Here is a 12,010-nt window from a genome sequence, read left to right on the forward strand (position 1 = left end):
TATTTCTGGCTTTTTTTCTAATACAGACTATGTAAGCAGTCTTCTTTCTCATAAATTTAAATTGAAGCATGTTATTTTTGACAGGAAATCAACATAATGTAATATCTATTGGAATAATGTATATAAGTAATATTTATACTATAATGGGCAGTTCATTTATGTAATGTTTAGGAAGATAACCAAGACTTTTAAAATGTAAAGAACTTTTTTCCTACGTAGTACATGAGCAAATACTGATGAGCAGCTAAAATTCCCAGGTTAAATTTATAGAATAATGCAAGTCTTGAGCTTTGCGTTTTTTCTTCCTAAGAGTCAGACTTACCTGTAATCTTAAAAGAGGTTTTGAGGTTGTTGGGTTTTTTTATATTAATCTTAAAGTTTTTTTCTTGGATTTTGGTTGTTTTTACATCAACTTTAGTAATGTTAATAAAAAGGTCATTTTTAAATTGGTTCTTGAGGCACAATGTTACCACAGTCATAGACCCGTTCTTTAGTTGACGTTACGGAAAATAAAGATATTACAATTTGACTCACATGGCATTATTATAGTCAGGAACAAGTACTGGATCAAACAAAAGGTAAAAACTAAAAGAACTTCAGAAAACCTGGAGAACTGTTGATCAAAATGATTTTAAATTATATAAAATTCTGGGTTTATAAAAGTGAAATGTGAAGAAATTGGAGGTGGTTTAGAAAGTTATGCATAGTCTTAATTAATTTTTTTTAGTTTTGATATAAATTAACCCCCGTGTGGACTCCCAGCAGAGGGAGGCGTTTTAAAACTACACAAAAACTGTGGTGTGTGTCTATTAGTGATGACGTCGTTCTCCCAGACACGTCATCCACTTGCGTTCGTGAGACGTTCAGGTGCTGGTGGAGTGAACTGACTGAACCCGTCTCAACGATAACAAAAGACAGAGATGAAAACGTTTGTTTTGTTGGTGGCTAATTCACATCCTACACTAACCAACTTTTCATAAACTCAAACAGGCTTAAAAAAGTATAAATTAAACCACATAAAAAAGAGACTAAATAAGCAGAAATGCTAACAGTATGACCTACATCGGAAAAATAAATAAAAATGTAAAATCAAACAAGTTATCACTTTCAGCAAACCCAACTAGCAACTTATTAAGGCTACATTTGGTTTTTATCTTGTTATTTAGTTTTTTTTAATAAAAGAGATCTCACATTTCAAAATGTCATGTTTTCGGCTGGACAGGATTATGGAGGATTTGGGCCCTGGGTTTGAGGGCCTTTTGGTCCCATTTCAAGCATCACAACATAATGCTCAATATGTAACCGATGCCCCTGTTTGGCGTAAAAGAAAAGTTGCGGTAAAAACGTGTACGCTCCGTGTTATTTTGCCGTTTTTTGTAGCGCCTCAAACACAGTCATGATATTTCCGACACAACGTGAAGTACCCGCTCCGTTAACTCGCACAGTGTGAATGACAACTGTGTGGCTGCTTTGTGCGCGGATACCGAGTTTCCTACCCCCCACTCCCTCCCTCACAACACAGAAAACTGCTTCGAAAAGAAGATAAAGCCTGGTCCTCGTTAGCAGCTCGGTTGCCAGGTCTTTGTTCCCCTGTAAAAGTTTTAAAAAAAGAAAAAAATGAGCCACGGAGCGACATAGTGAGGTTTAAGTTAGCTAGTGCTGCTAAGCTAGCAGAGCAACGGTCACTGCATGCGACGCAGGAACTCCCCCTTTCGCAGGCTGTTTTAGTTTGTGTTCACTGCTTTCCATCACTCTCCGGTGCTGGGACATGCTTTGCACACGCCTTACCGGTAATAAGATCAGCCGTCCGAGCAGACGTAGGGGGTTACGGTTTGGTGCGTTCAGTTTGTAGCGTTTAATGAGCGACGCTAGCTATCTGGCCTGCAATCGGAAACGCCTTTGTTAGTCATTCCTTTATTAGCGTCTGATCATTCATAGCGGCTGGGTGCTGAGGAGGGGGAAATAAAGTCGCTGTCAAGTGCCTGACATGTCAACCCACCTGAGCAGGGTTTGGACAAACAGAAGCCACCTGCTCGTGTGTGTTTTTAGCTGATCAGAAAGCCTCCATCAGATGGAGTAATGTGTCAGCAGCGAGGATTTGATTAGCAGCCGCTTGTTTATCTGGACGAACTGGGGTGGGTTTGTTGTACTGCACACATCTCGTGCCTTTTTAAAAAATTATAAGTCTATGTGTTCATCCTAAACGAGTACAAAGAGTGGTGCGTTTACTTGCTCTAACTTTGTGCAGAGAGAGGCGTTCACATGCTCTGGGTTTTGTGAGCTCCGGCTTGAAGAGTGTCAGCAAAACTGTGTCGCAAGGATTCGTTGTGCGCTTTGGGATGTGGGCTCAAAGAGTGGCTTTGTTTTGCCTCTTAGGTACGTCTCAGCTCTTCGAACCACGTCTAACCACAATGTGAAAAACGATGCAGCTTTTCTGTCTTTCTGGGTGGGTTTCCATCAGGAAATAACCAGCAGAGTTTTGTTTTATTTGGACACGGTGTTTATGTATGTTGACCATAGATGTGGACAAAAAAGCTGGCCTAGAGTTTTTGTGCTGCAGGGGTTATCTCTGCTCCCCACAGTTTACTGATTACCCCCTCCCCCCCTGCTTGTTTATTAGCACTGAACAAACACAAACAGGCACTGCACTCAGTTCATGCACACTTCAGACCTTTTCACGCTGCAGATGCTGTAACGCAGTAGTGTTTTTGCCTTTAATCGTCACCGTCTTTGTGCGTCACAGCCTCCTTGCTCTTTGTTCCGCAGGCTTTTGACATGGGGAGCAAAATGTCCTTCGGCAGAGGAAGCAGTGACCCAAACGCAGTCTCAGAGTTCACTTCGGAGGCGCCTCTTCCTCACGGTTTCATTCACGCCTCTTCGGACTGCAAGCAGGTAGCCTGTCAGATTAACAAAGATACACATCAGTCTGAAATTTGTGCAGTTACTGTGTCAAGTTTGAGTCCACTGAAATATAATTTTATATTTACTTGGTTGATAGTTTACGCTGTTATCTACATGGAATTATAGTGCAAATAGCAGCAGCAGCTAGCTGTAGCATTTCCTGTGCAGTGTGGGGCACTTCCGGCGGGAGCATCACAATATTTCTGCAGGAATAATTGTGTAATACGAACCTGACATCAATGTAAATGTTCAAAATGTCGCATTTGCATGAAGCTTGAGTTTGTTTAAGATGGCAGCGATCCGTCTCCCGTTGGACCAACTGTTAGCTCACCAACCTGGTCAAAATTAAACCCTTACTTCTCCAAACTGAGGTCGTTCAAAGAGTTACAGGCAAAATATTAAGTGTGCATTTTCACAGCACAGCGCCCCACCTTACAAGATCTAAAATATTCCTTTAAAGCCATAATAGCTGTCAAAATACACGATTTTTCAGTGTTTTTAATTTGAATTTTTATGCTTCTGACACAATTTCTACATCATTACATGATAGTTTTTGGGGGTTAATGTCATCAGGGTTTTTGTAAAAATTGTGTTAAAAAACAGCAAATATTCCTCGCCTTTTGTTTACAGCTAAATTCAGTGATCAGTTATGGAAATTCACGACTCATTTTATCTGATCTTAGACTCAACCTTTGCTTCAACGCTCTCCGCAGCTCAGTGTCTTATTGCCAGTGGCTTATTTTACTGACTCAATATCTGATGCACTCCGAAACTGTCCAACGTGAACTCATCAATGCTCCAATGTAAACAAACAACTCGTAATTATTGGCAACAAAACATGACTGCTGAATTTGCTCATTTATTAGAAATTATGCAGTAGACATTTGGTAGTGAATGATGTCTATTTATAGGTTATTTTTATTAGAGATTATACACGTATACAAAAATTTAAAATCAAAAACATTGAAAAATTGTGTATTTTGACACCTAATATGGTTTTAATGCTGAATATCTTTTTTTTTTTTCTTCCACAGCTTCCCAAAGATAAGCTATGTGCTGAGGACACCAGGTGGGCAGGTGAAATGGAAGAGGCGAGTCTGAACCAGCCCGCCCTAGAATCAAACTCCTCGGGACTCTCGGTGCCTGACGGCCACGTCGGCTCGGAAACCGCAGGCAGAAGAAACTGTGGGAAAAGCGAGGACGTGTCGTCGCGGGCGGGGATGAGCGCAAGATCTCAGCTGACCTCTACGACGGCCTGCAGCTCCACAACGGACAGCGACGGACAGCCTGTCGAGGTCCGCAGGAAACGCGGGAGACCTCGTAAAATAAAAGCGTTGCTGGTTCGGGACCTAAAAGCTCCGGATGCTGCTGGTGTTGATGTCGTTCAACACAAGGAGGTCAGCACCACCATACCTTTACTGGAGAGTTTAACCAACAGCAGCAGAGATGATAAACCTAACCCTGTGGAGGATCGCTTGATCGGTGCTTCATCTCATAGCGAGATCCTGAAGGATGGAGTAGGAGTTGCTGTCACTTTGGTGGCAAAGAGAAAAAGAGGGCGGCCAAAGAAGTCGGAGGCGGCAGCTCTAAAGGCTGCAGGAGCTCCATCTATTCGTCCTCGTGCTGTTGGCAACCCTGTGTGGAGCCTGAGGAGCAGAGGAGATAAACAGACTTCAGCGCAGAGTGAGAACCCTCAGAGCAAAGACGACCCGGGGCAAAGTGACACGACTCCCACAGAGAGCAGCAATGCTGCCGACAATCATGGTGTCATAAGGAGGAGAAGAAGAAAAAAAAATAAGCTTCTGATTAATCAGCAGCTTCCAGAGAAAGTGCCCAAGCTGGATGATTCCCTGGAGGCGTCGGCGGCGTTGAACAATGACACGGGGTTTGAGGGCGAAATGGAGACAGACAAACAGGCAGAGCCGAGCAGCGGCACGCCCCCGAGTCAAACGGATGGAAGTACTGATCCGTTTTCTCCACATCCTGGAGAAGTGCAAGTGCAAGAGCAGCGAGTAGCGGAAAATCCTTTGCCACAAAGAGAAGTGCTTACTGAGCTCCAACCTGAGCTCCAGCCCGAGCCCGAACCCCAACCTGTGCTCGAACCCGAACCCCAACTCGAGTCTGAACCCGACCCCGAGCCCGAACCAGAGCCTGAACCAGAGCCTGAACCAGAGCCTGAACTCGAGCCCGAGCCCGAACCAGAGCACAAACCAGAGCCCGAACTCGAGCCCGAGCGAACCCGAACTTGAGCCCGAGCCAGAGCTAGAGCCTGAACTCGAGCCCGAGCCCAAACCAGAGCCTGAACTCGAGCCCGAGCCCGAGCCCGAGCCCGAACCCGAACTCGAGCCCGAGCCAGAGCCAGAGCCTGAACTCGAGCCCGAGCCTGAACTCGAGCCCGAGCCCGAGCCAGAGCCCGAAGTGACTCCTTCAGAGGATTTGGATAGCTTAAAGATGGCTGAACCCACTCAGACCGAGTTAACACAGTCTGAGTCAAACCCCCTTGAGACTGTTAATCCTCCAACTGATGCAGGCTTGCTGAAGACAGAGCCCTCGAGGACCAATGTTGAAACATCCTCTAAAGAAATGCCAAATTCTGCTGGGAGCCTTGCTGTTGTAAAAACCGAGAGTATTGAGACAGCTCTGGATCACTTCAAATTGTTGTCACCGTCAGATAGTCATCACGCTTGTCTCAATGCTACAGTTAAATCAGAGCATGCAGTTACTGAGCAAATTGTTTTCAGGCGCAAGAAAGGCGGCAAGAGAAGGAGGAGAGTAGTTAATGTCATTTTACCGAGGGAGCTCCTGTTGGAGAAACAGGATCCCGACATGCAGCTGAAACCAGACTGCAGTGATGTTCAAAAGGAAGAGGGCGCCGACGACAGCCCGAACGTCGTCTATGTCAAGAAGGGGACTAAAACGATGTTGAAATGTGGTTGCTGCAGTCGCACGTATAAATTTCTGTCTCAGCTCATCGTCCATCAGCGCGTTCACACGGGCGAGAGGCCCTTCACGTGCCCCGAATGTGGGAAAGGTTTCAGCAAAAACTCCAACCTAAACCTTCACCTCAAGATGCACACAAAGAACAGCACGCACGAACAGTGTCAGGTGTGCGGCCTCAAAGTCTTTCGGTCCGAGTATGACCGTCACGTGCTCACGCACAATGCGGAGCAGGAGGTTCAGAACCCAGAGCCTGAGCAGCCGAGCAAAGCGGTCGAGCTCGAAGACGTCCGAGAAGCTCCCAGAGCACCTCCGCCCGAGAAGGAGAAGAACAAAGTCTGCCAGTACTGCGGCAAGTCGTTCATGTTCCAGTCCGCCCTCACGAGACACATTCGCATCCACACCGGTGAGAAGCCCTACAAGTGCGACATATGTGGCAAAGCTTTCGGTCAGTCCTATTTCCTGCGCGTGCACGAGCTGACGCACTGGTCCGTGAAGCGTTACAACTGCACGCGCTGCGAGAAGTCCTTCAGTCACTACAGCAACGCAAAAAAGCACAGATGTAGACCTGTGGAAGGCGGCGACGACTCGCGTCCCACCAAGCCTCCGCTGACGTACACGTGCCACATCTGCAAGAATGTTTTCGACCGCCTGCAGGAGTTCAACAGCCACATGAAGGAGCACACCGGCGCGAGGCTCCTCCGCTGCTTGTGCTGCGACAAGCTGTTCAGCGGGATGTCGGAATTCGATGAGCACCGCAGCTGGTGCACAGCAGACAAAAATACCTCAAGTGCTTTTATAAAGAAGGAAGACACAATGTCGCTGATCCGGTACAAAGTGCCTACGGTAAATGGTTCATCGGGGCCTAACTCAGCTTCTGTCGCAGCTTCACATCGTGACGTCAAGAGAAAACAGTCGCAGGTCGGCCGCAAGAAGCGCCCCGCTAACGCTAAGAATCCCTTCCAGCTGACGGTGGCGCCGCCACAAGATCTCCCGCACCTGGTTTCCAGGCTGAACCAGCTAGACACCAGATCAGATCCCAGGAAGTATCCGTGTCCGAGCTGCGGGCGGCAGTTCAGGCACATGGGCCGACTCCGAGCCCACATGCTCACGCACGCCCCGGCCCAGAGTTACACCTGCATGTGCTGCGGGAAGACGCTGGGCAGCTGGAGGAAGCTGTGGCACCACCAGAGGGTCCACCGCCGGCGGAGCGGCCGCTTCACGTGCCCACAGTGCGGGCGGGGCTTCCGCTTCATCGGCCCGTACAAGGAGCACATGAACGAGCACCCCGACTTCCGCTGGATCGAAGATCGGCCCCGGAAGGTGTTCGAGCCTTATCAGTGCGAGCAGTGCAGCTGCAGCTTTAAGACCCTGGACCTGCTGTTCAGCCATCAGCCTTCCCATTCCTCTGAGCAGGACGTGCACAAGGACTCCCAGTTCGACTTCTTCATGGACGACCACGGCTCGCAGTTAAGCAGTAAAACGTCTAGCCCTCCCAGCAGCAACAACCCCTTGAGCTCCTCGCATAAAAACCCGGACCCTGTGTATCAAACGTTCTCTCTAGTGCCCATAATTTCTTTCGCTTCAGGTCAGGGTCACGATGTAAATAGTTCCACTCAGCAGCATCCCGGCAGGATACTTTCAGTCCAAGAAGGACAAACCAGGCCTGACAGAGTCAAAGACAAGTCCATCAAACCCGCGAAGCCACTCGTGACTAAAAATACCAGCAAATCAAACGAAGGGGCTTCGGAGGATTTCAACTGCGCTGTGTGTGGAAATACGTTTCCTGCCATTTCAGACCTGTTTCACCATTACTTGCAGCACGCCAGAGGCCAGGTGTGAAACCTCGTGTGGAAATGCAGGTTTCCTGTAATGCACCATTTAAACGACTGGCTGACTGTCGGTCCTTTTTAACCAGTCGTTCGGTTTGTTTACTTACTTCTTATTTCTCTCTAAGTTTTGTAAAATCGAGGATTTAGCAGAAGGCACTTAACTTAACTTTGGTTTCTTTGTGACATTTTTCATAAAGTCAAAGGAAAATCTGCAGATGGAGGGAGATTTCAAACCCATATCTGTGGATTGGTTCAGTTCAGCAGTTGTCTGATGTTTTCATTTATGCCTGCTTTAAAAACTAACCAAAAGGCAGCTCTTCTGTGCTGTAACTGGCTAAATAAACCAGAGAGTCCTCTGAAGCTGTTTGTTCCCTCGAGTATTTGGATTTTAAAAAATAAATAAAGAAAAATCTGGGTTCTGTAGTTTGAGAAAGTGTTTTGAACTATATGTCGGATATAGTATACAAGAATAATATAAAATAAAGAGCTGGGGGAAAGTGACAAGTAAAAATGTGTTTAATCTGTGAATTTAATAACAAATTCTAAAACCATGCAGGTGTTTTCTCCCCCAAACGTTAAACCATTTTTTTGTCTACACCAAATGAGCTGTTCTGTTCTTCTTTTTTTTTTGTATTTTAAAAGTGGTTATCAGCTTTGTACATGTTCATCATTGTGGACTTTTTACTTGAAAAATACCGGCAGACATTCCACTTGTGTCACATCATTGAACCTTTGCAGAACATTACCTTTCACTGCTTTTTGAAAATTAAAAAAGAAAACAGTTTATTTTAGTTTTTGTCCTGTGATCAATTGAAGGTTGTTTTTTTTTTCCTTTAAATCATGAAAAATAACAAAAAGTAGTTTCCTGATGGACACCTTGTTACATTGTATATAAAATGATGCTATAGTTTGTCTTAATAAAGGTTCTTTTTGTATTCATAGAAAGTTGTATTTGTCTTTTTGTCTGCATGTGAGGACGGCTCCGTGTTTATTTACATATGTACTCATGTGTGCATGGGTATTCTCATTACATATTTGGTCCTTTTAGTTACCTTAAAACAAGAGTTTGTCTTGTTCAGCACGAGACCAAGAGAGATTAAACATATTAGAGTATTTTATGATTTGAGGTTGAGCTCCTGGTTATTACAGGTTAGGACCTGGGTTGCCAGACATCCCTTAAAATAAGGAATCGTCCTTTATTTGAAATTAAAATTTATATTCTTATTAAGCTGATAAGGAGCTCACTTTGTTCCTTATTTTTATAGATAATTTTGTCAAATCAGAGATGAAGAATACTGATTTTTTTCATTAGGTTAACTGAAGCTACTAAGAAGTTTGTTGTTTAACCCTTGTGCTTTCCTCTGGTATTTTTGCAGTTTTTTCCAACTTTTTTTTATTTGTTGATCAGTTTGGCTGCTTTACAGCTCAGGGCATAAGTTTCTGGAGGAAAACTTTAAAATCTGATGTTTTCCTCCTGGATGCCTTTTGTACTTGTACTCCAATGATGCATTTTGTGCTCAAAAACTGCTCTAATGTCATCATACATCAATAGTTTTTTCTAGTTTTGTTTGTTTATTTATTTTTTTGCTTGAATCTCTTATCAACTTCATCATTGATTAAAATAATCGACTATTCGATTAGTTTTCAAGATTGTAACCCTTTAAATGTCAGTTGTAGTATTTGATTTATTAAATATTCATTAAATAATACACAAAAAATATCAATTATTTTCCTATATAGTAAATATTAGAGGAATGGGAGATTTGGTGATGATTAGAGTCCTGGATGTGTTAAAAGATTAGCAACAAAACTGATTTGATTGTTTTAGTATTTTTTATTTAGAGTCAGATCTTCTGTCCTTTGTGGCTAAAAATACCTCACTGACTTCCACTAAAACCACCTTTTTTAATCTCACTGTTGTTATGATATAAAATCAATCATTTTGCAATGAATAAAGGCAGTGATATTTGACATTTTTACCATGTTTCTCATTGTAGGCCGATGCATGTAGTTACTGTATTTTTGTTCCATTTATTATGTGGAGCCGTGAGAGAACCTGGTTCCCCGATTGTTGTTGTTGAGTTCTTGTTGTTCTGAGGAGAACCACGGCCCCCTGCCTTTGCTGTGTTTGTGCACCTGGCTGCTTTCACAGCCAAAGAACAAACATCCAACTCAGCTGACAGGTCGATTCATTAAGGAGAAGCATCTCGGTGCAGAAGAGACATTAAATAAATGCTCGTGTAGCTTTTAATCTGCCAGCGAGCTGCGAGACTCGTCTGAAGAAGACACGAGCTTCTGACTCTGAGGGCTCACCGGCCCTCTGGACAGCCACTGATTTAAAGTGGCAGCAGATTTCCAACACCAAAAAACTACAGAAGTTATGTTTACTGTGAAAGTGCAGCATAAATTCTAATAGACTGCTCAAATTAAAGCTAAAAGAAGCAGAACACTAGCTAAAAGCTTTAAAAAAAGAAGGTAAAACACTTGCCAGACGCTAATAGAAACAGGACAGGGGCAAGGAGCTAAAAGCTAGTTAGACAAAAAGGCTTTAAAAGGCAAAATCCTAGTTAAAAGTAACAGGTAGCAAAAGGCTAGCTGAAAACAAGAAGTAGCAAAATGCTTGTTAAAGTAGTAAAGGGTTGAAAAACAAAACACAAGCTAAAAGAGACCTAAATGAAGCAAGAATCTAAAAGCAGCAAAAGGTTAGCTAGAAGCTAAAATTAGCAAAAGGCTAACTAAAAGGAGCAAAGCCTTAGCTCCTTCATGTTTAGTGTCCAAATAAACTTTAAAACTCCAATCATGATGTGTCTTAGTTACTAAAGTACACTTTTGAAATTTGTTGTAACACCAGGTCACTGAAAAAAAAACAAGGAAACAAAGTTGAGGAAACTGTAGTTAAACTAGTTTTATTATCACCGATGAGACTGTCAGATGTTTACTCTGTGTTTTATCTACTACATGGATATGACGCACATTTAGACAGGAATCCCTTTAGTTGGAGGACATGGTGTTGCGGATCCAGGTGTTGTAGTTGCAGACCTTGGTGTAAACTCCAGGCTTGTTTCTCTCGGCGCAGCCGTAACCCCAGGACACCACACCCTGCAGCTGATTGTTGCACACCACGGGGCCACCAGAGTCGCCCTGACACACGAGACACAAGACGAGGCGTGAGTGGAAGCGTTATTAGCTGGGATCTGTTCACCTGGACAAGTTGGATCTCCTACCTGGCAGGAGTCCTTGCCTCCCTCCAGGAATCCGACGCAGATCATGTTGGAGGAGATCTGTCCGGGGTAGGAGTTCCTGCAGCTGCTGTCGCTCAGGATGGGGGCGTCCAGGCACCTGAGGTTGTCAGGGTAGTAGCCTGAAACAACAAAAGACAACACATGCCACTATTCTTCCCCGCCCCATCACACATTCAGCATTCTCACTGAGACGTTTGTACAGATTCACTGACTTCCAGAGCCGCTGATGTTTCCCCATCCGGAGATCAGGCAGGAGGTGCCGGCGCCGGCGCAGGTGGAGGGCAGGGCCACGGTCTTGACGTAGTTGTTCAGGGTGGCGGGCCTGCTCAGCTTGATCAGCATGATGTCGTTGTCCAGGTTGTAGCTGTTGTAGCTGGGGTGACGGATGACCTTGGAAGAGTCGATGAACTGCTCCGTTCCCTCATTCACAGCGATGTTGTGCTCTCCAAGTCTCACCTGGATACGACTGCGTGACAAGGGGACATCCGAGTCATACAGTACACGTCAGAAAGAGCAAAACCAACTGCTCCCTTTGAAACTAAGCCTGCAGCTCTGTCTGAGTGTGCTACTCGGCTGGTTGACTTACGACTTGTAGCAGTGAGCAGCAGACACCACCCAGGTGCTGGAGATCAGGGAGCCTCCACAGAAGTGGTAGCCAGCGTTCAGAGACACGATGTAGGGCGCAGAGTTCTTCCTGCACTCGTAGCCTCCAACGATCTTGTCATCCTCAATGGGAGCAGCATCTGTAAAACAAAGTTCCTGATTTTAAAAAACGACCTTCTTAAAACAGAGCAGAAACTGATCAGTTCGCTACAGGAACTCACAAGCTGCAGCAAAGAGAGCCAACAGGATGAAGAACTTCATGACTGTGTCCTGAGTTTCTGTGCCTTTCCTGCTCCTCTGCTCCTCTATTTAAACCCATCGTGCCCCTCTGCTATCTGACGGGCCAAGGACGCAGATTTAACTGTTTTTTTTAGACGTTTTTCTTGGTAAAGAATGTGTGGGAAATAACATCTGGACGTTGGGGGCCAGCGCTCTGATACTGTGAAATCCCAACTCACGAACACTTCGTTTGTGAACAATATAAACTCACATTTT

General features: G+C 44.8%; 3 protein-coding genes across 8 annotated transcripts; 2 read left to right on the forward strand and 1 right to left on the reverse strand.

The window, feature by feature from the left end:
• The first annotated feature begins 1,442 nt into the window (after positions 1-1,442).
• On the forward strand, positions 1,443-5,182 carry si:dkeyp-84f3.9 (proteoglycan 4). Of its 6 annotated transcripts, XM_037980433.1 has the most exons (4): positions 1,443-1,578; positions 2,377-2,446; positions 2,767-2,892; positions 3,936-5,182. In XM_037980433.1, exons 3-4 carry the CDS (start codon positions 2,776-2,778, stop codon positions 5,148-5,150), a joined length of 1,332 nt encoding a protein of 443 aa, XP_037836361.1. In that variant the 5' UTR covers positions 1,443-1,578; positions 2,377-2,446; positions 2,767-2,775; the 3' UTR covers positions 5,151-5,182. The 6 variants fall into 6 exon arrangements, with proteins under 6 accessions (XP_037836361.1, XP_017288770.2, XP_037836359.1 ...); XM_017433281.3 differs by having other exon boundaries at positions 1,443-2,446; XM_037980431.1 differs by lacking the exon at positions 2,377-2,446 and having other exon boundaries at positions 1,443-2,376.
• Positions 5,150-8,627, forward strand: LOC119616562 (zinc finger protein 37). Its single transcript, XM_037980428.1, has one exon. The coding sequence runs from the start codon at positions 5,353-5,355 to the stop codon at positions 7,678-7,680; it is 2,328 nt and encodes a 775-aa protein (XP_037836356.1). The 5' UTR covers positions 5,150-5,352; the 3' UTR covers positions 7,681-8,627.
• Positions 8,628-10,557: 1,930 nt separating this feature from the next.
• Positions 10,558-11,846, reverse strand: LOC108245975 (trypsin-3-like). The gene is made up of 5 exons (XM_017433256.3): positions 11,737-11,846; positions 11,499-11,655; positions 11,125-11,378; positions 10,895-11,031; positions 10,558-10,811 (listed from the first exon to the last, which is right to left on the reverse strand). The coding sequence occupies exons 1-5, from the start codon at positions 11,774-11,776 to the stop codon at positions 10,662-10,664; spliced, it is 738 nt and encodes a 245-aa protein (XP_017288745.1). The 5' UTR covers positions 11,777-11,846; the 3' UTR covers positions 10,558-10,661.
• Positions 11,847-12,010: the final 164 nt, after the last annotated feature.

This window comes from Kryptolebias marmoratus, linkage group LG16 (assembly GCF_001649575.2).
Source record: "Kryptolebias marmoratus isolate JLee-2015 linkage group LG16, ASM164957v2, whole genome shotgun sequence".
NCBI lineage: Eukaryota > Metazoa > Chordata > Actinopteri > Cyprinodontiformes > Rivulidae > Kryptolebias > Kryptolebias marmoratus.

Coding starts and splice junctions, on each gene's coding strand:
- si:dkeyp-84f3.9 (XM_017433281.3), top strand. CDS start 2,776: ATGGGGAGCAAAATGTCCTTCGGCAGAGGAAGCAGTGACCCAAACGCA. Junction 2,893..3,935: donor CCTCTTCGGACTGCAAGCAG/GTAGCCTGTCAG, acceptor TTTCTTCCACAG/CTTCCCAAAGATAAGCTATG.
- LOC119616562 (XM_037980428.1), top strand. CDS start 5,353: ATGGCTGAACCCACTCAGACCGAGTTAACACAGTCTGAGTCAAACCCC.
- LOC108245975 (XM_017433256.3), bottom strand. CDS start 11,776: ATGAAGTTCTTCATCCTGTTGGCTCTCTTTGCTGCAGCTT. Junction 11,656..11,736: donor GGCTCTCTTTGCTGCAGCTT/GTGAGTTCCTGT, acceptor TTTGTTTTACAG/ATGCTGCTCCCATTGAGGAT. Junction 11,032..11,124: donor AAACATCAGCGGCTCTGGAA/GTCAGTGAATCT, acceptor TTGTTGTTTCAG/GCTACTACCCTGACAACCTC.